The sequence below is a fragment of the Molossus molossus genome, unplaced genomic scaffold (assembly GCF_014108415.1).
Source record: "Molossus molossus isolate mMolMol1 unplaced genomic scaffold, mMolMol1.p scaffold_m16_p_6, whole genome shotgun sequence".
Lineage (NCBI taxonomy): Eukaryota > Metazoa > Chordata > Mammalia > Chiroptera > Molossidae > Molossus > Molossus molossus.
Window position 1 is genome coordinate 83,210,237 of NW_023425399.1, and position 11,115 is coordinate 83,221,351.

At 42.8% G+C, this 11,115-nt stretch overlaps 1 protein-coding gene across 2 annotated transcripts in view; it reads right to left on the bottom strand.

The window, feature by feature from the left end:
• DSC3 (desmocollin 3) overlaps nt 1-4,548 on the bottom strand; it is a 45,495-nt gene extending 40,947 nt beyond the window's left edge. For both annotated transcript variants that reach the window (XM_036244977.1, XM_036244978.1), the window contains exon 1: nt 4,423-4,548. In XM_036244977.1, the coding sequence (XP_036100870.1) occupies nt 4,423-4,488 (66 nt within the window). In that variant the 5' untranslated portion in view covers nt 4,489-4,548. The remainder of the gene's footprint in view (nt 1-4,422) is intronic.
• Nucleotides 4,549-11,115: the final 6,567 nt, after the last annotated feature.

An 11,115-nucleotide genomic window follows, 5' to 3' on the forward strand; every position in this document is an offset into this window, starting at 1 on the left:
GAAATCAAACTGGTGACCTCTTGGTGCATGGGTCAATGCCCAACCACTGAGCCTCATCACCCCAGCCATTTGGAACAACTTTAAATATCTGAGTTATAAAACCTAAAGTTGTAAGCAACTTTAAATCAAAATATAACACATTAAAAATTTTAAAATGATAATATCAAATATTGTCTACTATAGTCTGGAAAAATAAATTGCTTTGGTTCATTTTACAATATACCCAAATTGTATTAATTGCATGATAGAAAGCTTATTATACAAATCATTAAATACTGATAGAAAAATCTAATGCCAAAAGGAAAGTGAAAACCAAAGATGTTATTTGAGATTGTTTCACTTTTGTACTGTTGTTCAATTTCATAGTGAATATACAAGGTATACTTTTTAAAGGACACCCTTTTATAACTACGGAAAAAGAAGCTTAAGTAACTGAAATTTATGGAATGTCTTAAAAATAAAGACATTGTCTTGACAGAGCATAACAGTCATGGAATTTTAAATTCATAATTTTTTCCTATGAACACTGCCTTCTGCAAAATGGAAATACTATCTTTCAAATTCTTTTTACCTCAAAGATAAATCAAAAGATTTAGCTCTCTTTATTCTCACTGCTAAGATGATTCTACTAAATTTTCGTCTAACAAACTCTTTATAAAATCCTATTATAGTTAATCGAAAAATATGAGTAACAAGTCACCTCAGTTTCCGTGTCTGGAATACCAACTGCCAAGAGAATTACAACAGGGCCAAAAAGTGTGCACAGGCTTCTCAGAATTAAGTGATTCAGAAGGTCCTTCAGGATCTAACTGTATATGCTCAATGTGAACAGCAACAATTTCCTTTTAAAAAGGTAACTGATCTGAATACATATAAAACTTTGACTTCCTTTATTAAGATCATGGGTTTAATATAAACTAGTTCTCATTTACTTCCTTTATTTGTCTTAAGCTTTTTTTCACTAACACCAAAAATAACAGAAACTATTGTAATCATTTTTATATTAAAAAGATGAATATGTCAACTGTTATCAAGAATGAAAAAGTCTTTCTGGTAAAGGACTCACCTTACATGTTATTCTCTTTAATTAATGCTATAAAATCTGAAAAGGTAGAATGCCAATTTGTCAACATAGGATTCAGATAGAATTCATATAATCCAAGGGAAAAAGCATGGTATGGTATAAGATAAACAACATTATTTTAATTCCTTTAGAACAGAGGTTCTCAACCTGTGGGTCACAACCCCTTTGGGGGTCGAATGACCCTTTCACGGGGTTTGCCTAAGACATAATAGTAGCAAAATTAGTTATGAAGTAGCAACTAAAATAATTTTATAATTGGGAGTCACCACAACATTAGGAACTGTATTAAAGGGTCGCGGCGTTAGGAAGGTTGAGAAACACAGCTTTAGAAGAAGAGCCCTTTTAGCAAAATGATAGATTAACTGTATGCAATTACATACTTTTTTTTCTTTTTTCTTTTTTTTGGTACGTGTCCCTAGCGGGAACCAAACCCAGGCCTCTCTGGTCCGCAGGCTGAGGCTCCAACCTCTGAGACAAACCGGCCAGGGCTACATACTATTTCTAAAATGCAATAGATAACATAATTTCCAAAGTAGATTTGATATGGTGGACAATATTAAGCACATATTTAAAAGAATCTCAGCCCTGACCATTTTGGCTCAGCAGTTAGAGCACTGGCCTGCGGAACAAAAAGTAGGGTTTGATTCTGGTCAAGGGCAGCATGGTACCTCTGTTGTGATTTGGTCAGTGTTGGGTGGAAGGCAATCAATCAGACACATGATGTTTCTCTCTCTCTCCCTCCCTCCCTCCCACTCTATCTGAAGATGAAGGGAAGAATATTCTCAAGTGAAGTTTTTAAAAAATAATAAAAAGAAAAGAATCTCAGCATTTGTAACTGGGCAGAAGACATCTAAGCAACTGAGCTAATGCAAATCAGTTTTCACCAACCCTAACAATTTTTGTAACATTAGGGATTTCCCTTTCTCTTTTTTTTCCTCCCTCCCCTCCCCCCCCCCTTCTGTTTGTGTGTGTGGAATGAGAGGGATCATTAGGAATTGTAGCAACATAGATTGGTAAAAGGGTGCAGATGCAGGAGAAAAGTGCAAATGGATAGACTCCCCAACCCAGGACACAGCTCAGTGGGAAGGCTAACATGTTAAAAGTTTCAGTATTGTGTTAAAGATTTGCTTTGAAGAGCTCTCACTTCAAAGGTGGGATTGTTTTTGAAAGTGCCATTAAGGTATCTATAAAATGAAAACTGTTTCTAAAGTATTATGCCATCAGTATTAGGCTGCAAAACTGGCAGTCCTATGAATCAAAAGGAAATACAGGTATGCTGTGGTCAACTGAGGTCTTAATTTATTCAACTGGACAGAAATTGAAAGTGTTTGTAAACTGGGAATTTTAAATGGAAGAAATTATATGCACTCTCCAGTATTACCGTTTAAAAACTCCAGATACACTGTTTAAACTTTACGAAATTATTTTTAAAGTAATCCTAAATGAGTGTCATATACTAAGAGCTGATGCTATCTCTAGATTTACACGCACCTTCTTGCTTTACCACACCCTAATACCCCGTCCGTGGGACAGTGCCTTGAACACCACGCCCTACCCTCCAGCGAATTCGAGAAATCTTGGGAACACAGAACCACCGCAGCTTCTTCTCCCCATTCCCCAACCCCTTTCTCAGAGAAAACACTAAATTCGTGCTTTTAAACCTAAAAGCTGAAAACACTATCAAATATATCACAAAAGCCCTGGCTGGTTTGCTCAGCGGTTAGAGCGTCAGCCTGTGGTCCAGAGAGACCGGGGTTCGGTTCCCGCTAAGGGCACGTGCCTCGGTTGCAGTTTCCCCCTAGTCCTGGATGGGTCATGTGGGTGGCAGCCACTTGATGTGTCCCTTTCACGTTGATGTCCCTCTCTCTCTCTCTCTCTCTCTCTCTCTTCCTCTCTCTCCCTCTCACTCTATCTGAACAAAAAAGGGAAAAATGTCCTCGAGTGAGGATAAATAAATATGTATATGTATATGTATATGTATATGTATATGTATATGTATATGTATAACAAAAGAACACACTTTGAGAGCAGTTTCCTTTTGTAAAGAGTCATTTCATCAGCTCAGACATTTAGTCCGAACAGTGGCCTGGCAGGTCGACCAGCCCGTTTGTACAATTCTTTGTCCGTAAATATATCTTGGACCATAACTATCAATCCAATATTCATAACTCGTTAATTCAAAGAGAACACAAAGCTTGGACCCAGTCTCCCTGCTTGGAGGCCAAGGAAAGGCAACAATCCTCCAGCCAAAGTCAACCTCCTCCCAAGCCAGGCGGGGCCTCTCGCTGCCAGACCGCAGGCCCACACTTGGATGCGTGGAAGTCTCGGATCCCAGCTCTTTTCCATACGTCCCGAGTGCATCCCTGGTCTCCACTAAAACTTCGAGCGTAAGGGCGCCGTTGGAGTTCCCGGTTCTTTGCTTATTGTCTCCCAAATTCTAGAATCGTCCCTAACTTCCTCTCCAGGTGGATCTCGTCCTGGGTCGCAGATTTCCTGAGCACAGGAGACTCCAGGTTGGGCTCTGGGCTGGCGCATTCCTTGCTGGAGCTAAAGTAGGACCCAACCTCACGACAACCTCACCCCACTCACCCTGACTCTACTCCCTCAGCTCCATCCCAACTTCCCCCTCACGCCACCGACCCCAACCCTGCCCAAATCCAACCATCTCACCACCTCGCGCCTCAGGCACACTCCGCCCCCAACCCGGTGGCTCTTGGGGGTGGATTGTACGAGTGAGCTGCTGAATAACCTTTGGGGAGACAAAACCTGCAAACTGTTTTTGCAGAGGTAACTCCACGCCTAGACCAAAAGGCATCGCTCCAACCCCTCCAAGCACTAACATCTCCATTCCAGATAACCCTGGGGTAGGGGGTAGCCCCTGGAACCCCACGGCACGTCTTTATTTTGCTCACTCGGGAATCCTGAACTTCCTCACCGAACACTCCACTCCTCCATCCAAACGCGCCACAACCTCCCTGGCCAGCCGGGGGAGCCAGGGGAGGAATGCGAACCTCAGCCCCAGCCCAGCCGCCACGGCGTCTGCCGGAGCACAGCGGAGCGGCCGTGCGACCCTGTGATTCAGTCAATCCGACACACTTTCCCAGACAAAAAGTTAAGTCCCTGTCGTATTCCAAAGCTCGTCTTCTATCCTCACCGCCTTCCAACCCAAATCTGGGCTCGTCCCTAGGCCCCAGGATTGAGTTAAACAGCGGTCATCATTGTACAGTCTGCTTCGCCCCTTACCGCTCCCGCAGCGGGTAGTGGGGCGAAACCACCCTCTTCCCCACCCCGACTCCCGGAGGCTGCCTGCGTGGTGCCCCGCCCGGGCTCCCACTCACCACGAAGGTCAGCAGCCCCCTGCAGAGGGCTCCGCGGAGGGAGCTCTGGGGTCCGGCGGCTGCCATCCCAGCGCGGGTCGGGACGCGGAGCGACGGAGAAGCGAGACCCGGGGAGGTGCCGCAGCGCAGGAGGTATGTAGGTCGCCTTAGTCTCTCTCAGGCTTTCCTGCCTGGGAGCGTCTTCGCTCCTGGGACGGGATTGGACCCAGGAGACGCCGAGCCGCCCCTCCTCGTTATTTCTAAAGTTTTATCACTGCGGGAGCCGCTGGGGAGGTGCCTGAGCCTGCCCCTCCGCTTCCCGGCGGCCGCGCCAAGCTTGCTCTCGGGAAAGCGGTCCCACGAGCGGGTCCCTGCGCGCTCTCCCACGCCCCTCGACTGCCCGCGGCGCTGCGGCCCCGCCTTCCCTCGGCGCGGTCCTAGCCGCCCAAGCCGTCTGGGCGTCCTCCCTGCCGACGCTGCTGCTCCCGTTCCCTGCGCAGAACCCAAATCCGCCTGCAGGGATCCCTGCCCCGACAAGGGCGGTTCTGGATGCCAGGAACACTGATCCTCCCTTAACTCCTGATGAAGTTCTCAGCAATGTCTCCTGGTTAATACAGAATGTAAAAAAATTTTTTCTTTATTGATTTTAGAGAGAGGGGAAGGGAGAGGAAGAGAGAGATGGAAAGATCAATAAGAGAGAACCTCGATTGGCCGCCTCCTGAATGCCCCGCACGGAGGATCAGGCCCACCAGCATGTATATATTCTTTCCAAATTTGATTAACATGATAAAGGAAGGAAAAGTATCCCTAGTGGCATGAAGAAGTCATTTGCTATACCAGAAACTAAAACCAAGTAAAAGAAACTCTGCTACAAAAGAAACTCTGCTATTTGATCATTTTTACTCACCCGAAACATGAGTGATTACACTCAGAGTTTTGTTTATTGACAATTTAGTGGCCTAACATTCTAAGAAATAACGTATTTTGCTTATATGTAAATTATTGATTTAATTACATGGTGATTGTACTAAGATGCAATGTTTCAGTTTATGGCAAAAGGAAAATCTACCACACAGAACCCTTTACTCTAAAGGAGACTTACATATAGTCATTTGTCAACAACAACAACAAAAATGTTTTAACCTGCAATAAAAAACATTTCTTTGAGCAAAAGGATTGCAACCTGAGAGAAGCAGATTCAAGTAACAACTCAAAACACTGCTCTGGAAAGAACAAAGAAAGGCAGGGTTTATAAAGCAAAAACCACAGATATAATTCTTTCATGCAGATAAAGGATAGCTGGCTAGGTTAACAGGGATTGATTAATTTCAATATGCAAAGCAAGAGGAGTGAAAACTGCAAGGAGGAGGTCAAGTCCATGTGTGACCATGGTAGTTTCAGAATGTTTGTGGCTCAGCCTGGAGCCAAGTTTAGCAACAGGTTTAGCAACTTAATGGCAGTTGAGAACTGAGGTACAAGATGTACACTGGCCCCATTTTGTTAATAGCCTCCTGATTTTCTTTTTTTTTTATCCTCACCCGAGGACATCCCTTCCATTGTTTTTGTTCAGATAGCATGGGAGGGAGAGAGAGAGAGAGAAACATCGACGTGAAAGGGACACATAGAGTGGTCGCCACCTGCACGACCCAACCAGGGCCAGGGACAAACTGCAACCAAGGCATGGACTGAACCCAGGTCTCTCTGAACCGCAGGCCAACGCTCTAACCGCTGAGCCAAAGCACCAGGGCCCTCCTGATTTTCTTAGCAACACTTATTCCATTTTACTTCCTTTCCATTATCACATTCAACAAACATGTGTCAGAACCCAAAGTTGCCCAAGCATTAAATAAGGGGCTGGAGGAAAGGAAATTTGCAAAACCCAGTTCTTGCCCCAAACAATTCCAAGTCTAAGAGGGAATAAAGACCATCATCATGGCTCAGTATGCTAAACTTTTTATTAGAGAGGTCATACACTAGGGTCATAGTCCTTTATGTCTCTCTAGATTGAATTGTGTGTCCTCTAAGCCCCACCTGTTAGGTTCAGAAGGAACCCTTTCCTAGATGCGTTGCTGCTCTTCTAAATCCATGTGCAAATTCCAAGGTCAGAACCTTCAGCTAGTCCAGATTAATCAGCGAAGGTGCGATGACCTTCATTCATCTCAACCTAGTCACCTGAATAGGCTCATTGTTTAAAGCTTCCCTGAAACTCACAGGCCTCAGCTCTCAATACTCAGACATTAAGTTCAGCTTTTCTGTCTCATCTCTGAAATATTCAAGGCATGCATCAAGAGATTCTGTTTCACTTCAGGAGGCTTCTGTATAGAAGAGCTCTTCCATTTTCAAACAAAGCTTTTTTAATTTCTCTCCATTACAACCATTTCACCTCCCATTATCCAAACCCTCACCTTCACCATAACCTCAGAGAAAGCCTCTCCAAGTTTCCTCTGGCCCTTTAGAAACACAAGTGGATTATGGCTTTCCTGTAATATAGGTGATACTATGAATATATTCTGTCCCCTCAAATTCATAAGTTGAAGCCTTAACCCCAATATAAGTGTATTTGAAGATAGGGCCTATAAGGAAGAAATTAAGGATAAATGAGGTTATAATGGTAGGGTCCTGATCTGATAGTAGTTCTTATGAGAAGAGAAACCAGAGAAAAGAAAACCAACCTTCTCTGTCTATCTCTCAATCTCCTTCCCTCTCTTCTACCCATTCCCCTCTCATGTACGGATACAAAGAGAGGGCAGCTGTCTACAAGCCAGGAAGAGAGCCCTCATGGAAAACCTAATCAGCCAATAACTTGCTTTTGGACCCTCAGCCTTTTGAACAATGAGAAATAATGATTGAGTAAGACCCAACAGAGAAAAAGGGCAAGGTAGAAGTGTATTCCAGGCAAAGGCAATATCAACGGTACCAGCAAAGCTCTGGAGAATCTTGTGAGAACTTTCCATGCCAAGGAAACAGAAAGGAGTTTTTTCAGAACCAGTGGACAGAAGAACACCTGTGACTAGGAATTAGGTTAGAATGATAGGCTCATGACAAACCAGGCTGACTAAAATTTCATCTTGGAAGAGATAAAGAATCATCCTTTAAAAGGGTTACTAACTGAAACCAGCCCAAATGAAACTCAGGTTCTTTGGCCTGCCACCATGAAGCCAATCACAGGACACAGGTGGTGATGGAAGGAAAGTGATTTATTCAGGTGCTGACTACCTGAGAAGATGGCAGGCTCATGCCTTAGCAACATCTTAATATCTCAGGGTAGGCAAAGGGCTTTTTATAGGGGGGTCCTAGAAAGAGAGGAACTATGGAATTCTGGTGACATGCAGTTTCACATTCCAACGTCTTGGGTGGTTTCAATGCTCTCTTTCCTTTGTGTCATCATCTGGCTTTTCTTTTTTTTCTCAGCAAGTTTTATTTCTGGGGACAGGATGTTGCAGACCTGGCCAGCCATCACATCTGCTACATTGCTGTGGTCAAGGCCAGCAAAGAGGCTAACTGGAACTGCTGCTGCTATAACAGACTTACATATAAAACTATGAATATTTTAGTCTATAAATTTTGTTAATATATTCTTATTTTAAATTCTTGATTAGTTAATTAAATGTGAGGCATTTTTAATACTCTGTACCCTGGTATATAACTACAGTTAGAGAATTTTGGGTGAGTTAATGAAATCAGTTTTGTTAATGAACCTGTTTTTACTTTGATACTACTTTCCCTTACTATGTAGGAATAAAATACTGTGAAATGTTTATCTTTGTTCTGAGCAGTCCTAATTTTCAGTAATTTTAACTTTATCTACTAGAGTGAATCTGACCTGATTATTAATGTCTTCTGAGTGACTAAAATTCTAAGATAGCTATCATCTGCTTGTTTCATCTGTGCTGTGTAATTGAAAAGATTATTAAGCCTGTTAACTATATGTTAAGTGTATCGACTACACCCTGAGCTTTCATTTTTAGCTTCTACAAAATAAAAAGTTATCAAAATATATTCCAGAAAGCCTGACTGGTGTGGCTCGTGGATTGAGCGTAGTCCTATGTACTGAGAGGTCCCACCCAGTTCCATTCCTGGGCAGGGCTCATGCCCGGGTTGTGGGTTTGATATATTCCAGAAATACTGTAATAAAGCATATTGGAGATATTTTTATTTGTATTACAAAATTCTAGATTCAGGATAAACACTGAATAATAACTGGATATAGTATTAGCAATTATCTTGAAATGTCTGTGTTACAGCATGTATTTGTCCATGCAAATATTAGTCTCAGTCTTAATAAAATGCAATACATTTTTATAATTTAGAGAAGAATCTTTATAGGCGGTTAAAATATGACTTGGCAATAAACTTAAATTGCTTTTATTTTTCCTGTGTAAATTATAATGTAAAATGAGTTTGTTGCAAATTTATTTTAAATATGTGCTTCAATTTGAATATATTTAAAATTGGAATTAACTTTAAATCATTATGAAACATCATAAAGCAGAAAAGTTTTCCTGAAATGTCTTTGTTTTAATACCCTAACCCCAAAAATGCAGTCATTTGAAGTCACTACTAAAAAGATTATGTTGCCCTGGCTGGTTTGGCTCAGCGGTTGGAGTGTTGGCCTGCGGACCAGAGAGTCCCGGGTTCGGTTCCCGCTAGGGACATGTACCACCCCTCAAAAAATAGATTATGTTAAAAAAATAATAATAACAAACAACTTAGGTTCCCTGTTATTTTCTTAGTTTGAAGGGTAAAAGCAGTAATAATAAAGTATCAAAAATGGGAAGTGATTTTAAGCAATAGTATAAAACTTCAGGAATCCAGGTGACTTGTAAAATTTTCAGTAGAAAACCAACTTCAGATGATTAAGAAGTTGTACCTAGGAGGAAGCTCTGGCCTGGGAAAGGATAATGACCTTAGGAGGTGAGAGTTGACTTCTGGCCCACAGAGCCCAGTTGCCTTGCGCGACGCAATGCCAACAGCTGCTGGTCTCAGCCCATTGCTCACCTCAGTGGCTCACATGCACAGTGATACGGCAAGTGTGAGTCTTCTCAGTCACACCTAAGAAATACAACCTGAGCAACTACGTGATGTTTGGAACAATTTGCGAGTAATAGAAATAAAATTTTGCTCTGGCCAGTAGCTCAGTGGTTAGAGCATCGGCTCCTGGACCAATCAGTAGCAAGTTCAAGTCCGGCCAAGGGCATGTGCCTCAGTTGTGGTTCTTCCCCGGCCCTGCAGGGTCGTACGGGGGGCAGCCTGTTGATGTGTCTCTCTCACGTTGATGTTTCTCTCTCTCTCTCTCTCCTTTAGACTCTATCTGAAGATAAATAGAAAAAAAAAAAAAATCCTCCAATGAGGATTAAAAAAAGAAAAAAAGAAAGAAAATTTTATGAAAAAAAGCTTAAAACCAAGTAAAAGATTGGTTTGAATAGACCTTCCTGTGACACAAAGTGAGTTCTACCATCAGAAGTTAACTCAGAATCACTTTTAGGCTATTATTTAGGATAAATAAGGTAATAAACAATAATCGAACAAATTACTTGGAGCAACAGTTAGGAAAACTGTACAAATATGAGATCAGATGCCAGGAGCCCTTGCATATTTTAGAAATTAGTTGCCTTTGAAGTACCCACTTGCTCTTTTAGAGAGGGCTCTCCCCTTAGGCTTGGCAGGTAGTCTCTCACCCGTACCCCTGTTTTGCTCCTCTGATGACCTCTGCTAATTCCACGCTGGCCTTCAAGAGAGGACGCTGCTCTTCCTGTACCACTTTTCCCAAAGGGTGATAGAGGCCCTCCACTAATTTCCCAGAGCACCACCGAGAACAGCCATGACTTTTTGGTCATTTGAAAACCCTACTGGAAACTTGGGGATAACAGAAAGTTGAAGTCAAGAGTAACCTATAATATTGCATTGCTGCCCAGAACAACAGCCATCCCAGAATCCCTGCCCTTCTCTTCTCCTGTCTCCCCATGCTAAGCACCCCTCCCAGGTCTACTTCCATCCCCATGGAAATAGTCCAGACAACAAAGAGAACCTCAAGTCTAGACCTAAATCATCCCTGGCCTCTCAGGGAGAAGTTTTTCCTTCCCCCTCTTCTGGGCTGGGTCCTCAATTCTCACCCTGTGATTAATTTCTGCCCAGAGTGATTGACAGTGGGACTGTCCATTCCCTTCAGGAGGAAACTCACTCCCATCCTCCAAGGTATGGCCTTTCACTGTCACCGTGGCAACAAGCAGACACTTGTACACTTCTCAAATTCAGAATTACTCCCTTGAAGTAACACCATGACAACATTCTAATCCAGATGGGGTGTGTCAGGCTCAGAAAGGTTCCCTTTCTGTCTGTCCCTGCTAATTAATGATTTAAAAACTGTTACAATGGTTTTCCTCTTCCTCCACTAAAATCTTCAGGTGCCCTTACAAATATTCTGTCTGCTGCCAAAGGGCCTTTTAAGGAGGGAGGAATGGTTTCCCTGTTACTTCTCCCAGGGCTGAAAGGAATGGTGATTTCCACATAAAACAAAGGGTTATTGTGTGAGAGAAAACTTCTTACAGTGAGACAAAAGCAGAGTAACAAAGTCCTGACACAGGGTGAATCCTCAGTCCTTCTCATCTTGGCATCATCTCACAATTCTTCACTTCGGTCTCCTTCAGAGTGAGAAACCCCTCCCACTGGGTGAGGCTATAGTTTGTCCCCCGTGCTCTCATGTCCCCAGGAGTT